The sequence below is a fragment of the Ranitomeya imitator genome, chromosome 2, assembly GCF_032444005.1.
Source record: "Ranitomeya imitator isolate aRanImi1 chromosome 2, aRanImi1.pri, whole genome shotgun sequence".
In the NCBI taxonomy this organism is placed as follows: domain Eukaryota; kingdom Metazoa; phylum Chordata; class Amphibia; order Anura; family Dendrobatidae; genus Ranitomeya; species Ranitomeya imitator.
In genome coordinates, this window is record NC_091283.1 from 289,802,361 (window position 1) to 289,826,638 (window position 24,278).

A 24,278-nucleotide genomic window follows, 5' to 3' on the forward strand; every position below is an offset into this window, starting at 1 on the left:
TCTCATTTTCCCAATCACATCTTTAATTTTCCCCCTCACATCTCTCATTTTCTCCCTCACACCTCTCATTTTCTCCCTCACTCCTCTCATTCCCCCCTAACACTTGTCATTTCGACCTCACATCTGTCATTTTCCGATCACTCCACTATTTTCCCTCACTCCTCTCATTTTGCACTCACACCTTTTCATTTTCACCTCACACCTCTCATTTTCACCTCAGTATATACATGTTTGTCATCTCCCTTATATATAGTATACACCTGTATTTCATCTCCTGTATATACCTGTATGTCATCTCCCCTGTATATAGTATATACCTGTATGTCATCTCCTCCTATATATAGTATATACCTGTATGTCATCTCCTCCTATATATAGTATATAACTGTATGTCATCTTCTATATATAGTATATACCTGTATGTCATCTCCTCCTGTATATAGTATATACCTGTGTGTTATCTCCCCTGTATATAGTATATATCTGTGTGTCATCTCCTGTATATAGTATATACCTGTATGTCATCTTCTATATATAGCATATACCTGTATGTCATCTCCTCCTGTATATAGTATATACCTGTAGGTAAGCTGCTCCTGTATATAGTATATACCTGTGTGTCATCTCCTCCTGTATATAGTATATACCTGTATGTCGTCTCCTCCTGTATATAGTATGTACCTGTATGTCATCTCCTCCTCTATATAGTATATACCTGTGTGTCATCTCTCCTGTATATAGTATATATGTGTGTCATCTCCCCTGTATATAGTATATACCTGTGTGATCTCCTGTATTAGACCTCATTCACACGTTATTTGCTCAGTATTTTTACCTCAGTATTTGTAAGATAAATTGGCAGCCTGATAAATCCCCAGCCAACAGGAAGCCCTCCCCCTGGCAGTATATATTAGCTCACACATACACATAATAGACAGGTCATGTGACTGACAGCTGCCGTATTTCCTATATGGTACATTTGTTGCTCTTGTAGTTTGTCTGCTTATTAATCAGATTTTTATTTTTGAAGGATAATACCAGACTTGTGTGTGTTTTAGGGCGAGTTTCGTTTGTCAAGTTGTGTGTGTTGAGTTGTGTGGCAACATGCGTGTAGCAACTTTTTGTGTGTTGAGTTGCATGTGACAGGTTAGTGTAGCAAGTTGTGTGCAGCAAGTTTTGCGCATGGCGAGTTTTGCACGTGGCGAGTTTTATGTGTGGTGCCTTTTGAGTATGTGCAAGTTTTGTGTGAGGCAACTTTTGCATGTGTTGCAAATTTTGTGCATGTGGCAATTTTTCCGCGTGTGCAAGTTTTGCGTGTGGCGAGTTTTCCATGAGGTGAGTTTTGCACTTGTGGCGAGTTTTGCGTGAGCCTAGTTTTTGCATGTGGCGAGTTTTGCGCGTGGCGAGTTTTGAGCGGCGACTTTTGTGTTTCGACTTTTATGTGGCGAGGTTGGTGTATGTGTGGTGAAATGTGTGCTGAGGGTGGTATATGTGTTCAAGCACGTGGTAGTGTGTGGCGCATTTTGTGTGTGTGTTCATATCCCCGTGTGTGGTGAGTATCTCATGTCGGTGCCCCACCTTAGCAACTGTACGGTATATACTCTTTTGCGCCATCGGTCTCATTCTTTAAGTCCCCCTTGTTCACATCTGGCAGCTGTCAATTTGCCTCCAACACTTTTCCTTTCACTTTTCCCCATTATGTAGATAGGGGAAAAATAGTTTGGTGAATTGGAAAGCGCGGAGTTAAAATTTCACCTCACAACATAGCCTATGATGCTCTTGGGGTCCAGACGTGTGACTGTGCAACATTTTGTGGCTGTAGCTGCGACAGCGCAGATGCCAATCCCGGACATACACACACACATACACACACACATTCAGCTTTATATATTAGACTATCTGAAGAGCTGTCGCTGCGACGCCTCCAACACTTTTCATTTCACTTTTTCCCCATTATGTAAATAGGGGCAAAATATTTTGGTGAATTGGAAAGCGCAGGGTTAAAATTTCGCCTCACAATATAGCCTATGACGCTCTCGGGGTCCAGACGTGTGACTGTGCAAAATTTTGTGGCTGTAGCTACGACGGTGCAGATGCCAATCCCGGACATACATACATACATACACACACACACACACACACACACACACACATTCAGCTTTATATAGTAGATAACTTCCTAGCAAAAAAAAATTTGTTTCCATAATTGTGCTGATGTAAAGTATACATGTGGGAAATGTTATTTATTAACTATTTTGTGTCACATAACTCTCTGGTTTAACAGAATAAAAATTCAAAATGTGAAAATTGCGAAATTTTCAAAATTTTCACCAAATTTCCGTTTTTATCACAAAGAAAAACGCAGAATTTATTGACCTAAATTTACCACTAACATGAAGCCCAATATGTCACGAAAAAACAATCTCAGAACCGCTAGGATCCGTTGAAGCGTTCCTGAGTTATTACCTCATAAAGGGACACTGGTCAGAATTGCAAAAAACGGCCAGGTCATTAAGGTCAAAATAGGCTGGGTCATGAAGGGGTTAAATAAGGTCTCCTGATGAGTCGCCTTTGGTGAGGATGACGAAACTCGTAGAAATGAGAGACTTGGAGAGCGAGTGTGTAGACGTCACCTCACCGTATCTACTGTAATGTGGGGTATATGTTTTTTCTATTAGTCACTTTCTAACAAACCTTCAGGGGTGAAATATGGGTATAGTTTTACATTTGGAACTAATAAACTTTAGTTTCATTCTTTGGTTAGCAAACATGAGGAATGACAAGAGACAACCCCTTTAAGAAGATCCAATTTTCCAGTTCTCTGGTGATTAACCAAATCTGATTTCTGATTGAAACTTTTCCCACATTCTGAACAGGAAAAAGGCTTCTCCCCTGTGTGAGTTCTCTGGTGTCTAACAAGCTCTGATTTCTGGTTGAAACATTTCCCACATTCTGAACAAGAGAAAGGCTTCTTCCCTGTGTGAGTTCTTTGATGCTTAACAAGATTAGATTTCTGGGCAAAACATTTCCCACATTCTGAACATGAAAAAGGCTTCTCCCCTGTGTGAATTCTCTGGTGATTAACCAAATCTGATTTCTCTTGGAAATTTTTCCCACATTCTGAACAGGAAAAAGTCTTCTCCCCTGTGTGAGTTCTTAGATGCTTAACAAGATTATGTTTCTGGATAAAACATTTCCCACATTCTAAACATGAAAAAGGCTTCTCCCCTGTGTGAGTTCTCTGGTGCCTAATCAAACATGATTTTTGATTGAAACTTTTCCTACATTCTGAACAGTAAAAAGGCTTCTCCCCTGTGTGAATTCTCTGGTGTGTAACAAGTTCTGATTTCTGGTTAAAACATTTCCCACATTCTGAACAGGAAAAGGGCTTATCCCCTGTGTGAGTTCTTAGATGCATTACAAGACTACATTTCTGGGTAAAACGTCTCCCACAATCTGAACAGGAAAAAGGCTTCTCCCCTGTGTGAGTTCTCTGGTGGATAACAAAAGCTGATTTCCAGGGAAAATATTTCCCACATTTTGAACATGAAAATGACTTCTTTGCTTTAGGAGCAGTTTGTTTTTTAATGCCTCTTTTGAGACTTTGATTATCCTTATTAGTCGGTAATGAATCAGAAGATGGGACCTGTTTCATAGGATCAGATGACAGATCTTTGCTGTGAAGGGATGATGGTATATCTGGAGTAACAGCAGTCACTTCAGTTGTATCTTGTAGGATCTCAAGATCATCAGATTTAAAAATTGAAGATGGTAGATGTCCCTCTGATCTCCTGGTATAGTCATCTGCTAAGATAAAAAAAAATATTTTTAACAAAATATACTTGAGTTTCATATTTTTGAACATTTCTACTTAGTTTGCTAATTTTATGGACAGTTTATTTAAAAAAAACCTTTAATTATTTACCAAGACAATGACAGTTCACAGTCTAATAGAAAACCTTGTTGGATGAACCAGTAGTGTGTGGTGTTCAACTGTTTGTTCATTCTGCCTCCCAAAAATCAAATAAAAAGAAACCAATCAATGCTATGTTATGTAGGCAAAAATAATACCATTTCTCATCTCACAAAAAACAAGTTCCCACCCAGGTATCATCTGTCAATGGAAAACACCAAGGTTACTTACCGGTAGCCGGTTTTTCCGGAACCCATGACAGCACACCTGAGAGAGGGGATCCACCCAGTCAAGACAAGAAACACACTGAAATAAAAGGGCGGTACCTCTCCCTCGCTTCAGTTGGTTTTCAGAGCATGAGAGGCCCCTTTGGTTAGTTCACATGGCAATCTACCACCACATTATCATAATAACAAAAAAACACCCAATTAAAAGTGCGCACCAAAGGGTGAAAAAGAAGGGAAGGAGTATACAGGTGCTGTCATGGGCTCCGGAAAAACCGGCTACCGGTAAGTAACCTTGGTGTTTTCCCATCTCCCATGACAGCACACCTGAGAGATTTTTGGAAAAAGGAACACCTTAGGGAGGGACCACCGCTTGCAGCATTCTTCTACCAAAGGTAAGGTCAGTAGAGGAAGATAAATTCAGTTGGTAGTGTTTAAAGAAGGTAGACGGTGAGGACCAGGTAGTGGCCTTACATATCTGATCAATCGATACCTCTGCTTTTTCAGCCCAGGAAGTAGCCACGGCCCTGGTGGAGTGAGCCTTGATGCCTTCAGGGATCGGAACGCCACATGCAGCATAGGATAAGCTAATGGCCTCCCTAATCCATCTGGCAATAGTACCTTTGGACACCCCATGACCTTTCCTGCTACCCTGGAAAGCTACAAATAGAGACTGATCTTTCCTCCACTGACTGGTTAAGGATTTGTACTGTAACATAGACCTCATTACATCAAGAGTATGAAACCTTTCCTCACCTGGATTTCTAGGATTAACACAAAATGAGGGTAATACAATCTCCTGACTCCTATGAAATTTAAGAACTACCTTAGGTAGATAAGCCGGATCTGGTCTTAGAACCACCCTGTCGTCATTTATCTGAGTGTATGGAGGACAAACGGACAGGGCTTGCAAGTCACTCACCCTACGTGCGGATGTTAAAGCTACCAATAGCACTGTTTTTAGAGTGAGAAATTTTACCGATAACTCTTGCAAAGGCTCAAAAGGACTTTAAGTTAGAGCATCTAACCAGATTTAAATCCCAGGGAGGAATTTTCTGAATTACTACAGGTCTAGACCTACTACATGATTTAATTAAATGGGCTACCCACTTATTGGAGGCTAAATTACAATGATATAAAGCTCCTAACGCTGACATTTGAACCTTAAGCGTATTGGTTGCCAACCCTAGTTGTAAGCCTGCTTGTAGAAACGCTAAAATAGCACCCACAGGAGCTTCATCCGACGAAGGTTGTCCTAAAAACTCTAGAAACCTCTTCCATGTCCTACCATAAATTCTCAATGTAATCGGCTTCCTACTTCTCAACAGGGTAGAGACTAGCCCTGACGAGCATCCGTGTCGGCTTAGTAATGCCCTTTCAAATTCCAGGCTGCCAGATGGAAGCCCCTCACTTGAGAGTGGCATACTGGTCCCTGGGTAAGCAGGTCCGGAACCTCTGGTAGGATCCATGGATCCGTTACCGACATTTGTCTTAGGAGAGAAAACCATGGTCTTTTCTGCCAAAATGGAGCAATCAGAATCACTCTTGCCTGCTCCATTCTGATCTTCCTTACTACTACCGGAATTAATGCTATCGGTGGAAACACGTAAGCGAGGCTGAACTTCCATGGTATTTGAAGGGCATCTACTGCAACCAGGTTCCCCCTCGGGTCTAACGAGCAGAACCTCTTCACCTTCCTGTTGTGAAGCGTGGCAAATAAGTCTATTACCGGTTTGCCCCAGGCCTGCACTATTTGTTGGAATACCCTGGGATTCAGCGACCATTCTCCCTGTCTTAGCTTTTTGCGACTTAAATAGTCCGCTTTCGTGTTTTCGACCCCCTTTATGTGCAGAGCTGTGAGGGACAGTAGGTGAGATTCTGCTAATTGAAGAAGCACAGATGTTGCCCCCATAAGTGAAAGGGACCTCGTTCCCCCCTGATGGTTGATATAGGCTACTACTGCGTAATTGTCGGACATAACTCGTATGACAACCCTGAAGGATAGGAAGGAAATGTCTTACTGCCCTTTCTACAGCCCATAACTCTTTTATATTGGATGTCTGATGTGTTTCTGTATGGGACCAGGATCCCTGTATCGAAAGGGTCCCTAGATGTGCACCCCAACCTGTACCACTCACGTCCGTTGTGATCACGTTTTCTATCGGAGTTAGCCACTGAACCCCTGAGCTCAAGTGATCCCTTACTGACCACCAGACTAGGGAATCTCTGACGCCTACTGAAAGGTGAATTTTTCCCTCCAAACGCGCTTCTAACAATCTTTGTGTTGACAGGACCTCCCACTGTAATTGCCTCAGGTGAAACTGTGCCCATTTTACAGCGGGAATACAAGATGTTAGTGACCCTAGCAGGGACATCACCTTCCTCAGTGTCATTACAGGCTGATGTATCACCAATTCCACAAGACTTTATATTTGTGATACCTTGCTCTCTGGCAGGAGACAGAGTTGGCGCGTGGAGTCCAGAACCAACCCCAGGAAGGACTGAACTTTCTCTGGTGTTAATCTCTAGATCCTTAATCGCAGCCAACTGGGGACCTTTGGGGAGGAACTGAGAATCTTACTGGAAGGGGCCCTCTCTCGGGATCTTATTTCTAAACAGGAATATGACTTTTTGTTACCGAAATACCCACTCACGGCCACGTTTTATGCACTTCCTAAGATTCACAAGGGGCTGACCCCGTAAAAGGGGCGACCCATAGTATCAGGAATTGACTCCCTATTACAGAACTGTGGGGTCTATGTGGATCAAATTTTACGTCCCTTTGTGGTGGCAACCCCGTCATATCTGAGAGACACAGCGGACCTACTATTGAAATTGGAGGGAATACACCTGGAGGAGGAGTACTGGTTGGCATCTATTGATATCGAGGCTCTATATAGCAGTATACCACACGAGGCAGGGATTAGAGGAGTACAATTTTATTTACAGCAGAGGTCGGTGGCATGCAGGGAGCATAATGCATTTGTACTATCCCTTCTAGAATTTGCGCTCACCCATAACACCTTCACGTTTGATGGGAAACACTACCACCAGCTCAGGGGCACTGCGATGGGGAGTCCTTGTGCCCCATCGTATGCAAATCTGTTCCTGAGCTGGTGGGAGGAAACGGTGGTGTTTGTGGGCGAATCAGGATGGTGGCAGGACTCCATTCTAGTTTGGTACAGGTTCATAGATGATGTGTTCCTGATATGGACGGGGACAAGAGAGGCATTTGGGGATTTTCTCGGGGACCTGAATCATAATGATCTGGGTCTTAGATTTACATCAGAGATTCAAAAATGGGAGTTGGCATTCCTGGATGTTACCATCAAAAAAGAGCAGAGGGGTGACATATCCACGAGTATATATCGGAAGCCGACCAGCACAAATAGCCTCCTGCATTGGCAAAGCCACCACCCAGCCCCCCTAAAAAGAGGGATACCCAAGGGGCAGTTCCTGAGGCTCAAGAGGAATTGTTCTAGAAATGATCTCTTTGTAAGGCAAGCGGGGGATATGTACAGGAGGTTTAGAGAAAAGGGATACCCGAAGCATGTGCTTGATACTGCTTTTGAGCATGCTAAAAAAACGGACAGACAAAAACTTCTACAAAGTAGTGGGAGAAATGAGGAAGAAAAGGAGAACATCAGGATAATTGGTACATTTGATATCAGGCCTCAGGAGATTCGTAGAATATTGCTCAAGCACTGGGACATCATTAGACTAGATCCCGAACTGAGGGAGGTGGTGGGAGAATATCCCAGCATTACCTTCAGGAAAGGAAAGTCGCTTAGGGACATGCTTGTGCACAGCCAATACAGGAGGCCAGAGCCAAGTGGCACCTGGCTGGACAGAAAGCCATGCGGTTTCTTTAAATGCGGTAACTGCAGCATGTGCAGATGGATGGAACCAGGGAAATCATTCCGTAGCTCGGGCACAGGGAGAACCTATTATCAACGAGACTTCTCTAATTGTAAAACTACGGGGGTAGTGTACATGGCGAAATGCTCATGCCCGAAAGACTATATAGGCAAAACAAAAAGGGAATTCAGGCGACGAGTGGGAGAGCACATGGGGGACATCAGAAATAACTGGGACACCCCACTGGCAAAACATATACAAACCCGTCATGGAGGAGATGTCAAAAGTGTGAAGTTTACCATCATAGAAGTGGTGAACACTAACCCCAGAGGGGGTGACATGGACAAGACCATTCTAAGGAGGGAGTGTGAATGGATATTTAGAATGGGGAGCCTTGAACCGAAGGGACTGAATGATCAACTGTCATTTGCCTGTTTTCTGTGAGTCTAGTCAAAATAGCAGTACTAATGAGAGGTCATAACTTTTAAGCCGTGGATATTTCCAATTTTTGTTTGTAGTCTCCCGGTGTAATATGGGAAATGTACAGATCAGTGTGCAATATCGATCAATATATTAATACCACGCTTCCCCGTCGCCGACCATGACCCCGCACAACCCTATAGCTACAGTGCAATGCCTCCTGCGGACATAATCCGCCTATATGTGTAGGAGGAAACATTATCCACAACAGCCACACGCATGCGCTCCGGACATATGAGATAAAGGGTAGACAGTATGGCCTAAACATCTAAAGGGGACTGAGATATACCAGGCACACCGCCACGGTCTTTGTGTGGGTGGTGTGTAGGTGCAGTACATACCATATAGATGGGAGGAGCACTGGTGGAGTCCGTATCTCTGACTGGGAGGCTGGAGGGTATGCGGACCAATGGGAAAGTGGCTGTGAGGCCCCCAAACCCCCCCCCCCTGTATGATGGACTGATGTCGGGTTGACTTTGACCATACGCATGCGCCAACGATCTGCGGCGGTGTGTTATGGCTGCCTCTTCCGACATTAGAACACCCAAAAAAAAGGGGGAGGTGAATATTGTGAAACAAAAGTGGTCCGGCCCCAAATATCCCACTGGAGAAAATAAAAAGATCGATATGGACCTGTTTTCCCGCTATGGGATGTGGACGAGAAGTGCGCAGGCGCAGTCTACACTAGCTGAAGGGCATAGCTGCAAATGGTGAATCAGAAATATACGCAGTCTGCGCTTGAGATGGGTAACCCGGAAGTAGCGCGAACTGCTCAGCGCATGCCCCGGAAACAGAAAGACAGCAGGGACCCGGGCGCCACATCGGCGCGAGGGGGGAATCCTTTGCGGGTCAGCGGGAGCATGCGCGGTCGTATCGCGCACACCGGAAATGCTCAGGTAGGAGGCTGGACATATGATCGGCGGCAAAGGAGGCCGGGGGGGGGGGGTTTTAAAAAGCGTGGGACCAAAGGGCTGTTTAGCCATGACACCGCATCAGGACACACTGTATCGATGAATCTTGCCTCCTGAGGAGCCCGCCAAGGGCGAAACGCGTAGAGGCGCTGTGGTCTGCGGCAAACTGCGTACAGAGGGAGATAAGTGTCTTTATTATGACATCGGCACATATGGTTGCACACGTGTACATTCTTGGGTGACACTGCTGTATTGGTTCAGCCATAGTCAGTGGGATCTGCCATGACTGGCGCAATGAACCTATAGAAACTGTGCCTCAATAAAGATTCCCTGACAGTACGTCTACATCTGTTTGCCTTATGTGTTCTTTACATTTGTTTTTATGTATGGGGATCTAGTGTTCCCTTAGTGTAGGAATATCTATGTCTAGCCTGTAGTGGGCCCTAGGTTGTGGGTAGTGGGTACCCCGTGGCTATCTTAGGGCACATCAGTACATCTAGGGACAGCCGCCGTGGAGTGGGGGCGCCAATACGTTCCCCCTGTAGGGTGCCAACCTCCACGGACAGGCAGGCTACGAGTGCAGTGCTCACTAGGGATACACAGCATACCCCATTTTTAAACTTAGTGTTGGTTTTTTTGAGCACATATTTTTGTTTTTGTTATTTTTGGTCCATTCTGTGGTGTGAACCAATGTGTGGGTTCTTTTAACTAATAAAGATTTACTATTTTAGGATAGCTTATGATATTGTAGTTGAGATCCTAGTTGGCATAATATTTTCTATACATACTAGTTAATCTCGACTTGGCGACATTTATTTCCCAACCTAACACTGCTAGTGTCGTAGTCACCTCTTCTATTTGTGCAAGACAGTGATCCACTGATCTGCCTATTACAAGGAAGTCGTCTAGGTACGGAACAATGACTATGCCCCTGTAACGGAGGAAGAACATGACCTCTGACATTAATTTTGTAAATATTCTTGGCACTATCGATAGACCAAATGGAAGGGCAAAAAACAGGGTATTTAGTTGATATGTTTTTTTGCAAAAAAAAAAAAATGTATACGTATACGTATCAACTAAATATCCTGTTTTTTTTCCATCTTTTGACAAGCACTTGCTTATTACTGTGATTTTTTTTACAACAGAGTATTTTTGACTTCACTGTGCTTTTTTGTGTTTTCAAGTTTTTTGTGGTGTGAACAGGTTCCTACAGACTTATTCAATGTGTAAGTAGCCCATGTGTTTCTGGTTCTATAACTGTTCTCTTGTTTCTACAAGACTGGGGAGTCCATCACTCCTCGTGGGTCATTTGCATTTGCATTTAAGCTGTTCCATACTGCATGTTCACATGGATATTCCTTCTCTGAACCCTGCTTATACAGGTACTATACAGATGATCAGGTTTTAAATACATCAGATAGGGATTATATACATTAGATAGGACTGCTCTATAAGGGTATACCTTGACGATTGGTGGAGCAGCTCAGTATACAGTTTTTTTGCAAATGGAAGGGCAGCATACTGGTAGTGTTTGAGTTGCCCTTGGACAAACACTGCTACCCTCAGAAATTTTTGATAGTCCCGATGAATTGGGACATGGTAGTAAGCGTCTTTTAAGTCTATAGCTGCCATGAAGCAGTCCGGGAACAGCATCTTTATCGCTGAGTTTACTGACTCCATCTTGAAGGAGTAATTTATTATTGAATTTTCTTAAGTTGACAATAGTCCTTAGCGAGCCATCTGGTTTTCGTATCAAAAAGAGAGGGGAATAAAAACCGTCTCCCTCCTCTTCCCTTGGAACTTCTACTAGGACCCGTTTTAGAACTAGCCCCAATACCTGTTTCCAGAGCTAGCTGTTCCTACGGAAGTTTTCTGTGTGGTGTCAACACAAAAGTCTGTCGAGGTGAATGAATAAATTCTATTTTTAGTCCGTCGCTGACAACACTTAACGCCCAATGGCTGGGGGAAATACTTAACCAGGCGTGAAGAAAGAAAGAGAGCCTTCCCCCTACTTCTGGCTTGGCGTCATTGGGAGGACTTTTTTGTCGACGTGGAGGGGCCCTTAAACATGTACCCAGATCCTTTTCTATCTCTATAGTCCCAGTTCCTTCTATCTCCCGGTGGGCGACCTCTATAAAATTTTCCTCTCAGAAAATAAGGCCTTCTGATATCCACCGGAAAGCGAGGAAAACCTTTTTTCTTGTCGCCTGCTTTTTCTAAAATGTCCTCCAGCTTCTGACCAAAGAGGAATTTGCCGTCGCACGGAATGGAACAAAGTCTATTTTTTGAGGGTAAGTCCCCTTGGCAACCCTTTAACCACAAGGCACATCTTGCCGCGTTAGACAATTCCGCTGCCCTAGCTGCTAGTCTTACAGAGTCTGCTGAGGAATCTGCTATGAAAGCTGCCACTCCTTGTGCCATTGCCATATTGGCTAGGACCTCTTCTCTCGGCACTTTAGATTTCAACTGATCCTCTATTTGTTGCAGCCAGACAATAAGGGAGCGGGCAACACATGTTCCGGCTATTGCCTGCGGCTGCCTCCCAGGTACGTTTTAAAAAAGCATCCGCTTTTTTGTCTAAAGGGTCTCTTAGGACGCCTGAATCCTCTGGTAGGGATGACCTTTTGGATGACCTAGCCATCGCACCATCAATCTTAGGGGCTTTATCCCATACATCTGAATCCTTTTCCTCAAAAGGATATCGTCTCTTAGAAGCTGAGGGAAGACTACCAGACTTCTCAGGCTTCTTCCACTCTTTTTCTATAAGGGCTTTTACTTTAGTATTCACTGGAAAGGTACGCTTCCTCTTCTCCTCCAAACCACCAAGCATAACGTCCTCTACCGATCTAGACGCTTTCTCATCCTTAAGGCCTATTGTAGCCCTAACTGATTTCACCAGTTTATCTGTATTCTCAGTTAGAAAGCATGGTCAACCCCCAACATCGCTATCTGAAGAGGAGCCAGAGAACACAGAAGAGGATGAACAGGGAGACAGAGGTCCCGCTTGATATTCCTCGTCAGACTGAGAGGCACCAGAATCCGAAACAGTCTCTAGGGTTTTGCTACTTTTCTTTTTAAGGACTGATTTTAAAGACCCTTTAACCTCTGCCCTAATCATGGCCCTGAGGCTAGAGGCAAAGTCAGGGGATTCAGCCTGAATAGTCTTTTGGATACAGTCCACAGAGGCTTTTCTGCCATTGGACTGCTAGCGGAGCTTTACAAAGGGCACATTCTTTGTTCTTTGACTTGGCACTAGCCTTCCTCAGCGCCTGACAAGTAAGCAGAGAAATGTAGCCCGCTACCAACAATGTGACATTCACGAAGATCACTCACCACCCGCTGACACTCAAAGGTACCGGATTTTGAGGCCGATCTGGAGTACGGATAACGTCCCTCCTAGAAGCTGAGGAGTCCTGTGACTTTCGATCCGGACGACTGCCGCTTCTCCTCTTAGTATGCTGGTGAGCAGACATAGAACCTGATAAGATCTCTTGCTGCTGCTGCTGCTGTAGCAATGGCTGTTTTGGGTGCTGCTCCATACAATCCTCCATAGCGGAGCTCTGTAGATGTGAGCACTTCCACTGTGGACTCACCCCCTTTTGAAGGCTGATCCACTCTGCTCACTGCCTCATCCGGTTCAGAAATTGCTCCTCCCCTGCCTCTGTGCCCACCAGGAGACCGCAAGAAGATCCCTGTGACCCGGCCAGCATTACTCTATGGGCTCCGCCATCTTGGATCCGGCGCGCAGCAGTGACGTCACGCGAGCACGCCCTTTCCCAGCATACTCTGCGCTCAATGCCTGTCGCGCACCCGGAAGCTAGGCCCAGAGCCGAAGGCAGCAGCAGAGGGGGCAGAGAGCGGTGTGGCAGCCGCAGAAGAGCCACAGGACTCCGGACTGCGCTGACCTGACGCCCGCACGTGCGCAAAGGCCCCAGGACCTGCGAACGGCGCTTCCACAGCCTGAAGGCCGGCATACAGGCTCTCTGCCTGTTCTTCCTGTGCCGGGACAGGAGTGGGTGAGTCTTCAAAACCGCCGTGATTCCAGAAATAGGGCTCCTATCAGGACAGGAAACCCAACTGAAGCGAGGGAGAGGTACCACCCTTTTATTTCAGTAGGTTTCATGTCCTAACTGGCCGGATCCCCTCTTTCAGGTGTGCTGTCATGGGAGATGGGAAAAAACGAGGTTCCCACACTATTAGTGGCTCAAAGGCTGTTGAAAAGCAACAAGCTTTCTATAAACCAATCCAGCAAAATCCGCTCTCACTTATGAGTCTCAGTGCAGTGTACTCAAACAACATTTAGAATCCCTGTATTTAGCAATATTATAGTGAGAAGAGTCCACTTAATTTGTGTGTTTCCTGGAGCACAATTTGGGCACTATTTGTTGGGTAATAAAATGGCAAATGTGTAAATTTCACTCTCCAACATTCACTGCGAGTTAATTTCTGGAAAATGTTTGTGGAGTCAAAATATTCACTCCTCCTATAGATTATAACCCTCAGTGAATCAATTTATAAAATGGAATCACTTTATGGGGATTTAAACTATTCTGGTTTTCTGTCATTTAGTTATATAAGGGATTCTGCATATGCTGTGTCCAATCTCATCTGAGATCTGTTCCTGCTGTCCAGCTGGAGTAATCTGCTCCCTACTTCAGCCAATTGGAAAGTACCACACCCTACTAAAGCTCAAAGCATATTGCCGACCTGACACTGTAGGTTCCTACTAACAGGCTCACTTTACATTTAGATCTTAGGGTACCGTCTCACAGTGCCACTTTTGTCGCTACGACAGTACGATCTGTGACGTTCCAGCGATATCCATACGATATCGCTGTGTCTGACACGCAGCAGCGATCAGGGACCCTGCTGAGAATCGTACGTCGTAGCACATCGTTTGGAACTTTCTTTCGTCGCTGGATCTCCCGCTGTCATCGCTGGATCGGTGTGTGTGACACCGATCCAGCGATGCTTTCGCTTGTAACCAGGGTAAACATCGGGTTACTAAGCGCAGGGCCGCGCTTAGTAACCCGATGTTTACCCTGGTTACCAGCGTAAAAAAAACCAAACAGTACATACTTACATTCCGGTGTCCGTCAGGTCCCTTGCCGTCTGTTTCCCGCACTCACTGACTGCCGGCCGTAAAGTGAAAGCACAGCACAGCGGTGACTCACTGCTGTGTTCTGCTTTCACTTTACGGCCGGCAGTCAGTGAGTGCGGGAAGCAGACGGCAAGGGACCTGACGGACACCGGAATGTAAGTATGTACTGTTAGTTTTTTTTTACGCTGGTAACCAGGGTAAACATTGGGTTACTAAGCGCGGCCCTGCGCTTAGTAACCCGATGTTTACCCTGGTTACCTGGGGACCTCGGCATCGTTGGTCGCTGGAGAGCTGTCTGTGTGACAGCTCTCCAGCGACCACACAACGACTTACCAACGATCACGGCCAGGTCGTATCGCTGGTCGTGATCGTTGGTAAATCGTATAGTGCGACGGTACCCTTAGTCATTTGGAAGAAGTGACGGAGAGCTTTTTTAAGGCTATCAGGGAGATACAGACTCACATAAGTCAGGCAGATCAATCCCACCACAATCAAACTATCAAAAAGAATGAACAGGTAAAAAAATAGACAGAATAAAAAAAAATGTCACATCCCCAACAACAACATACGTACGAGGGGAGAATTCCAACAGTAAACCGGAGCTGCACTCATTTATGGAGGATCATTGGAGCTACTATGAGTCCTGACCAGAAGATTAGAGAAAACAATATTGCTCCCCATTTCAGGAGAGTTTGTGCAGTAACCTGAATTCCTTAGGATCGAAAACATAATGGAATTTATGTCGTGGAGTGAATCCATGAAACCAGGGCTTGAGCCAACACATCTCCTGCAGGTGGGAATAAATGTATTTTGCAGCCTTCAGCCACACACAGCTTAGAGATATATCATGGCACAGGGGTAATGTTTTTCCTGTAGTTTATCACAATCCTCCTTGAAATTAGTTTTAATACAAATTGAAAAGTCAGGATAAAGGGAAACTGTTACTATTGTACAGAAATTCACACTTGGCCTCACTGCACATTCAATGTTGATCATAAAAGCGAAGTTTGCCCAGAAAGACTGGACCTGGTCTTGTAGGGACCATATGAGCACATTCAGCAGCACAGAAAGGAGAGAAGGTAGTTTCATCCAATAAGATATCAGGGTTCTAGGAAGCCAACAGCATCATTACCCTCCACTTTCTCTTATAGACACATCATAATATATTTCTTCAAGTGATAATATAACTTGTCAGCACATTCTACTGTACGTACACTGTCATTTGGCTTTGTAGTTTACAGATCTGGGCAGGTAACGGTCAGAGTCTTCTAATCCCAGGGGGTAGGTGGATATTCCAGGTGGTAAGCTCTATAGAAAAGGGCTTATAATGCCCAAAGTCATTTGAACAGTTTATGGTGGAGCTGAATGTTGTAGTCGGGAGGCAAAATGGTGAACATGGTAATATGGCCGGACTACACCACTGATAAAGCAGCCACAGCCGGTGACTGAGAAGAATCTGTGACTTCTCTGCATTTAGTGGTCACTACTCACCTGGGTAGTCATATGTAGGAATCTCCTCTTTACACCACTCATCACCCCTCACATATGTCTCTGCAGCATTAATATGGGTCAGATCTTCACCCTGAAACAAATATTGTAAAAGTCACAGACAGATGGAGAAGTCACATCTATGATCAGCTCTAATCCTGCAATCTCCACTGTTCTCATTACACAAGTATAAAACATATAATGCTGGTGGATAAAACAAGACTGAGCACAAGACCTTCACCGGCGTCTACACATCATAGGGGAGATCTCATGACTCCTTCTCTATCTACCTGATGATTCTGAGGAACATTGGGATCTTCCTGTTTACAGTCCTGTTGAAGAAGAGTATGGAGACATCTCTCTGGTGTTGTCATCTTACTGGATAGAGCTGTAAGAAACACATAGAGGGACTGAATTCATTCTTTACATACAGATAATTATAGGCCGTGTGTATTTAGTTCTATTACCTGGTGATGTGAGGGGTTGGGGAACCTCCATCATGACATCCTTGTACAGATTTTTGTGTCCTTCTAAATACTCCCACTCCTCCATGGAGAAATAGATGGCAACATCCTGACATCTTATAGGAACCTGACATATACAATGATACCATCATCCCCCGATCCCTTCATAATGTTACTGTATAATGTTCCAGCATTCCCGGCAGTGTCACCTCTCCAGTCAGCAGCTCAATCATCTTGTAGATGAGTTCTAGGATCTTCTGGTAATTGATGTCCTCATGTATCAGGGGGTGAGGTGGAGGCCCCCTGATTGGTTTCAGGGGTATTCCGCATCCCTCAGACACAGGGTCCTGACAGCGCTCACTAGAGGTCTTCTTTACTACAGTGTAATCCTGGTTATGGAGAGACATATTAATAAATCTCACTACAGATATTTCCAGAGTCCTCACCTCTCCAGTTTTGTCCATCTGTTATTCCCATAGATAAGAATGATGTAATGTGACGTCGTCAGAATTTCTCACCTCTCCAGTAAGCCGGAAGAGGATCTCTAAGGTGATGTATAATATTTTGTCTGCCATCTTTTCTCTGTCCATTTCCATCCTTGATGGGTAAATCAGGAAAATTCTCTTATACAGACGATCTTCACTAAGAGGATCCAATATTGTAGAGACCTGAATGAGAAGATGAGCCGATCATAAAACATCATAAAAATCCTGTGTAATAATACAATTACTGGAGATAATAAGGGAAACATATGAGATTATTTTACAGTATTTAGTTTCCTTCTTTACATCTACTAATAAAGCCTATATATTTTAGGCCACAGACAACAAGCAGTTTCTTCTTCGGAGTCGGCAGCTGAATACGTTCCTCATAGACTCATCTTCCATAACGCTAATTCTCATCTCATTTACCGACACTGGAATCGGCATTAGCAATACTGCAGGAGATATTCATTACACGTGACAGGAGAAATAACTACTTCATGGTGAGGACGACATCTTCATCTTCTACTACGGCTCTAGAAACATATTTGTCCAGAGTCCGTCACTGACTCCATCACCCCCGGCCGTCTATATGAAGGTTTCCCGTCTTCCCCGCACTGTAATCTTCTACCACGTTAGATCTCAGGTCTGATTCACACACATAAGTCTGAGGCTTTTAGAAAAGCATTTTTGCTTGCACAATCACTGTGGACAGAAACTATCTGATCCCAAAGTCTCCATGTTCAGTGTTTTATGGGGTTTATTTCTCCCCTTAGGTTTTCCTATATTACAAGAAAAAAGCAGATATTGAAGTGTTTCTAAAGAAAATTGACTACAACAGTTCTTGTAAAAAGAAAAAAAACATGGAAAAAGCAGAAGGCGCATTTTATTATTTTTTAACCACAAATGTCTAAATCTTTTGGGCTCCAGAGCATAGATATACACCGCAGGGATGGAACAGGGTGCGGTTGCAACAAAAACCTTGGCAGTTTAACCACTTGCTCTTGTCAAAAGCAAACATGGCATCTCAGAAGGTGTGACAGAGTTCGGCTGAATGCCCTCCGCCCGCCCCCCCCCCCCCCGAGTACTCGATAGTATGGGGCGGCCAAGATTCTACGATGCTTACATGACTAATAATGGTCAAACAACATAATCTCAAATACAGATACTGTTAGGGCTAGCGGAACGCACCGAGTAAATAGAGATGTTTTTATTGATATTGGTGCGTTCGCAGCCCGGGGTCCACCGTGCAGGAGTACCTGCTGCTAGCAAACGGCGGAACTATATGGCGGTATAGACTAACTCAGTTAATTCACCGAGTAGCCGTGAAAGAGAAGCCCTCTGCCCTGTTAGACTCCATAGAGGCACAGGCTAACTGCCCAAACGGAGAGCAGTCAGTGGTCATGCATGTACACAAAACTCCTCGCCGGAGGAGCCAGCATTCTAGGGGCTTATTTCAGCCGGATCCCTGAATACATCCAAACACAAACTCCTCACCGGAGGTGCGAGCATTCTAGGGGCTTATTTCAGCCGGGTCCCTGAACACACTCACATGTGACCACACTGGCGCAAAGCACATAACAATAGACAATACTAGCGCATGGCCGTGCGGGCATGCGGGCCTTAAATAGTTGCAGCATGTTTAGGACCTTTCAAAGAAGGACCAATGGAGTTGCTGCAGTACCTGAGCATGTGACCCTAGATCTCCACTGAGAGATCTTGCCCTGTGCATGCTCAGAGTGCAAAGCAGGATTTAGTCCTAGCACCTACAAGGACCTTAGCTGCAGTATCTGATCATGTGACCCTCGATCTCCGCTGAGAGATCTTACCCTGGGCATGCTCCGAACGTGAAAAGCAGGACTTAGCCCCAGAAGCATCTGCTCGCCGCTGCCCAGCACTGAATTCAATGGCAGAAGCAGGAAATGCAGCAGTAACTCTTAGCACGGAGTCAGACTGAGCTAGACGCTGGGATCGACGTCTCCGCTGAGCAGGCTCCACTGCGGCAGGAGAAGAACGGGAGACCTCAGCGGAGATTGCCCGAGATTCCCCCTGTGCAGAGGCAGGAACTCGACCCCTAACATTACCCCCCTCCTAGGGCCCCCCTCCTTGGGCCTCGCTACGTTCGAAGGCAGCAATGAGCTGCGGAGCCCGAATGTGCTCAGCAGGCTCCCAGGATCTATCCTCAGGACCGTAAACCCTCCAGTCCACCAAATAATTTTTTTTGCCACAAACCACCTTGCACCCCAAAATAGCGTTCAACTCGTAATCGTCCGTAGACGAACCCGATGTCCCGGCAGATGACTCAGAAAACCGGGACATGTATAAGGGCTTAAGGAGGGACACATGAAAGGTGTCGGTGATACCTAGGCGTGGAGGAAGGGCTAGACGGTAGACCACAGGATTAACCTGTTCGAGGACCTTGAAGGGACCCAAATAGCGAGGAGCAAACTTAGTGGACTCAACACGCAGCCTGATGTTACGAGCGGAGAGCCACACTAAGTCGCCAGGAGCAAAGGTCGGGGCAGGGCGCCGATGTGCATCGGCGGAGGACCTCATTCTCTCCTTGGAGGCCCGGATGGCATCCTGAGTGCGGTCCCAAATGTCTCGTGCCTCCACTGCCCAGTCTGCCACCCTGGAGTCAGCAGAGGACACGGGCATAGGTACAGGAACCCGCGGATGCTGGCCGTAGTTAAGGAGGAAAGGAGTCTGACCGGTGGAGTCGGCTACAGCGCTGTTAAGGGCAAACTCTGCCCACAGTAACAAGGATGCCCAGTCATCCTGCCTAGCAGAAACAAAATGTCGCAAATAAGTGACCAGAGTCTGGTTGGCTCTCTCAACCAACCCATTCGTCTTGGGAGGATAAGCGAAGAGAGATTTAACTCAATATTGAGTAGATGACAAAGCTCCATTCAGAATCGAGACGCAAACTGGGGACCCCGGTCACTGACAATCTTGTCCGGCATACTGTGTAAGCGAAAGATGTGTTTGATGAACAAGGCTGCCAGAACCCGTGCAGATGGTAGCCGTGGAAGAGGCACCAAATGAACCATTTTGGAAAAATGGTCGGTGATCACCCAGATAATGGTGCAACTACTAGACTTGGGTAAGCCCACCACAAAGTCCATCCCGACCATCTCCCAGGGCCTGTCTGCCACCGGCAGAGGATAAAGCAAACCAGCTGGCCATTGCCAAGGGGACTTGTTCTTGGCGCAAGAGACACACGCCCGAACATAGTCTGCGACATCACGAGCCATATGCGGCCACCAGTATGTCCTCGCCAGTAACTCAGATGTCCTTTTGGAACCAAAATGTCCACCCACCCTGGATGAGTGTGCCCAACAGAGAACCTCCGGTCGCAAACTGGGTGGTACAAAAGTCTTGCTCGGAGGCACAGACTCTAGCGAAATCGGGGCCACAGTTCTCAGGCTCTCGGTGGGGACAATAAGCCGAGGCTCCTCTTCCTCTACCACAGATGACACAACGGAGCGAGAGAGAGCATCGGCATGAATGTTCTTCTCTCCAGAAAGAAAATGAAGGGTGAAATGAAACCGGGAGAAGAACAAGGACCATCTGGCCTGGCGAGAATTTAACTGCTGGGCTGTTTGCAGGTAAACCAAATGTATATGATCTGTGAAGACCTGGAAGGGAAAACGAGCTCTCTCCAAAAGATGTCTCCACTCCGAAAAAGCCAACTTCATGGCTAGCAACTCCCTGTCCCCGATGGAATAATTCCTCTCTGCTGTTGAAAAGGTCTTAGAAAAGAGGAAGCAAGGATACTTCCGACCTTGAGCATCCTTTTGGAAGAGGACTGCTCCAGCACCAACAGAAGAGGCATCCACCTCCATGACAAATGGCTTATCTACATCGGGGCGATGTAGGATGGGAGCGCTAGCGATGTGTGATTTATGGAGACAAAGGCCTTGGAGACCTCCTCAGACCACAATTTGGGATTTGCCCCCTTCTTGGTGAGAGCAACCAAGGGAGCTACCAAAGATGAGAAGTGCGGAATGAATTGGCGATAATAATTTATGAACCCCATAAAGCGCTGCACCGCTTTAACAGAATGGGGTTCTTGCCAGTCCATCACAGCCTGTAGTTTGGCAGGATCCAAAGCCAATCCCTGGGCGGAGATTATATAGCCGAGGAAAGGTAGGAGGTCGAAGACTTTGCAATAGAGTTGAGCGACTTTTACTTTTATAGGATCAGGTCAGGTTTCATGAAACCCGACTTTTTCAAAAGTCGGGTCGAGTGAAATCGGCCGATCCTATAAAAAAGTCGGGGTCGGGGTCGGCCGAAACACGAAACCCAATGCAGTGCATTGGGTTTCCAATGGTTCCCAGGGTCTGAAGGAGAGGAAACTCTCCTTCAGGCCCTGGGATCCATATTTAAGTGTAAAATAAAGAATTAAAATAAAAAATATTGCTATACTCACCCTTGGACGCGCCCTGGTTCTCACCGGCAGCCTTCCTTCCTTAGAATCAGCGCGTGAAGGACCTTAGATGACGTCGCGGCTTGTGATTGGTTGCGCGACCGCCCATGTGACCGCTCACGCGACCAATCACAAGCCGCGACATCACCGAAGGTCCTTCAAGCGCTGATTCTTAGGAAGGAAGGCTGCCGGTGAGCACCAGGGCGCGTCAGAGGGTGAGTATAGCAATATTTTTTATTTTAATTCTTTATTTTTACACTTAAATATGGATTCCGATACCGATTTCCGATATTGCAAACATATCGGAACTCGGTATCGGAATTCCGATATCAGATTCAGAAGATCGCCGACCTCATGGCTGACCCCACACAGGGGTCGGGTCGGGTTTCATGAAACCTGACTTTGCCAAAAGTCGGCGACTTCTGAAAATGGCCGATCCGTTTCGCTCAACCCTACTTTGCATACATCTCTCTGGTGGGAGTCAATATCTGGAGAGTAGATGAGAATATCATCCAGATAGACTACGACCAAAGTGGAAAGCATATCCCGGAAGATGTCATTCACAAAGTCTTGGAAAACAGCTGGGGCATTACAGAGCCCGAAGGGCATCACCAGATATTCATAGTGCCCATCCCTCGTGTTAAAAGCCGTCTTCCATTCGTCCCCCTCAATGATGCGAATCAGGTTGTAAGCACCCCGCAGATCTAGTTTAGTAAACACCCTTGCTCCCCGAAGCCTATCGAAGAGCTCAGATATCAGGGGCAAAGGATACTTATTCTTAACAGTGATGGCGTTAAGACCCCTGTAGTCTATGCATGGACGCAGTTCTCCATTCTTCTTCTGCACGAAGAAGAACCCAGCCCCTGCAGGTGACACTGACTTCCTGATGAACCCTCTTGCCAGATTCTCTTGAATGTACTGAGACATTGACTCCGTCTCCGGGAGAGATAACGGATAAACTCGACCCCGGGGAGGCTCAGCACCAGGCAAGAGATCAATAGGACATTCATAAGGGCGATGGGGCGGAAGGGTCTCCGCCGCCTTTTTGGAGAACACGTCTGCATAAGACCAATATTGCTTGATTGCTTGGGGAGAGAGGATAGATCTGCGGGTACCTCTGTAGTAGCAACCTGAACGCACTCCCTCTGGCACCTACCCCCACAAGATTCACCCCATCCCAGAATTCTGCCTGAGGACCACTCGATATGAGGAGAGTGGTACCGTAGTCAAGGTATCCCCAACAGGACCTCATCAATTCCTTCAGGAATAACGAGTAGAGATATAATCTACTGATGGGATGGCCACATGGACAGAGTAAAAGGGATGGTCTGGTGTGTTATCTGTGAGGGTAGTGTCGACCTATTCACCACTCGTACTGTTACTGGTTGAGCTAGCATTACAAGGGGTATTGCGTGCCGTTAGGCAAAGGCAGAAGACATAAAATTGCCCTCCGCCCCAGAATCCACGCAGAGCTCTACCGAGTGGGAGGATGAGCCTATAGTAATTGTCCCTTTAAAGGACAATTTGGAGGCAAACGTTGCCGTGTCTAGTGTACCTCCACCTACTACCACTAGACACTGACGTTTCCTCGACTGCTGGGAACATCTGGTGGCAAGATGTCCTGACTGCTGGCAAACATGACAGACCTTGAGTGCACAAGTGGTCCAGGACTTAGATCCCGCTCGTGACACTTCCAAGGCCTCATGTGACTCAGGAACCTGGACCGGAGATTCCAGAGGTTTGGCGAAGGTGGGAGCCAGCCGAAACCTCTGCCTACACTGGGCTCGCTCTAACCTCCGCTCGTTAAAACAGAGGTCAATTCGAGTAGAGACAGTTATTAACTCCTCCAGTGTGGCAGGAATCTCCCTAGAGGCCAGAGCGTCCTTAACATGGTCAGCCAGGCCCCTCCAAAATATGGTGATAAGGGCTTCATCCGACCACTCCAGCTCGGAAGCTGAAGTACGGAAGCGGACGGAAAAAATGGCTGACCAAGGACTCACCCTGAGTTAATGCCAGTAGTTGGAGCGCTGTGTCATGGGTGACTTGGGGTCCTAAAAAGACCTTTTTCAGAGTGCTCAGGAACAGCGGAGCACTCTGCACCACATGATCACCACGCTCCCACAACAGCGTAGCCCACTCCAACACCCTGTCCGACAAGAGAGACACAATAAATCCCACCTTAGCCCGCTCTGTAGGAAAATGTGCAGCCATGAGCTCGAGGTGAATAGAGCACTGACTCACGAATCCCCAACACGACTTGCTATCTCTAGAAAATTTTTATGGCAGCGGGAGGCGAAATAATGTCGGAACAGGGGTGGCAGTGGACAAGGTTGCTGCAGCCACGCTAGCAGCCTGTACAGCAACTGCGGTAACATCCACAGCTGAGGTTGAGCTCTCGAGAGCCACCAACCTACCCTCCAGCTGCTGGATATACCGCAAAGATTGCTGAATGTCCGCCATTTACTAGCCAGACCCTGACGCTAGTATTCTGTTAGGGCTAGCGGAACGCACCGAGTAAATAGAGATGTTTTTATTGATATTGGTGCGTTCGCAGCCCGGGGTCCACCGTGCAGGAGTACCTGCTGCTAGCAAACGGCGGAACTATATGGCTGTATAGACTAACTCAGTTAATTCACCGAGTAGCCATGAAAGAGAAGCACTGTGCCCTGTTAGACTCCACAGAGGCACAGGCTAACTGCCCAAAGCGCAGTCAGTGGTCACGCATGTAAACAAAACTCCTCGCCGGAGGAGCCAGCATTCTAGGGGCTTATTTCAGCCGGGTCCCTGAACACACTCACATGTGACCACACTGGCGCAAAGCACATAACAATAGACAATACTAGCACATGGCCGTGCGGCCATGCGGGCCTTAAATAGTTGCAGCACATTTAGGACCTTTCAAAGAAGGACCAATGGAGTTGCTGC

The 24,278-nt window shown here is 46.3% G+C and overlaps 1 protein-coding gene across 2 annotated transcripts in view; it reads right to left on the reverse strand.

Annotated features, from left to right (window-relative positions):
- Positions 1 to 2,217: 2,217 nt before the first annotated feature.
- LOC138663243 (zinc finger protein 773-like) overlaps positions 2,218 to 24,278 on the reverse strand; it is a 40,110-nt gene continuing 18,049 nt past the window's right edge. Inside the window, exons 2-7 of one of the 2 annotated variants that reach the window (XM_069749407.1) lie at positions 16,961 to 17,110; positions 16,652 to 16,831; positions 16,446 to 16,569; positions 16,269 to 16,366; positions 15,982 to 16,072; positions 2,218 to 3,807 (exon numbers count right to left, since the gene is read on the reverse strand). In XM_069749407.1, the coding sequence (XP_069605508.1) occupies positions 2,750 to 3,807; positions 15,982 to 16,072; positions 16,269 to 16,366; positions 16,446 to 16,569; positions 16,652 to 16,831; positions 16,961 to 17,110 (1,701 nt within the window). In that variant the 3' untranslated portion in view covers positions 2,218 to 2,749. The remainder of the gene's footprint in view (positions 3,808 to 15,981; positions 16,073 to 16,268; positions 16,367 to 16,445; positions 16,570 to 16,651; positions 16,832 to 16,960; positions 17,111 to 24,278) is intronic. The other variant, XM_069749408.1, reaches the window with a different exon arrangement.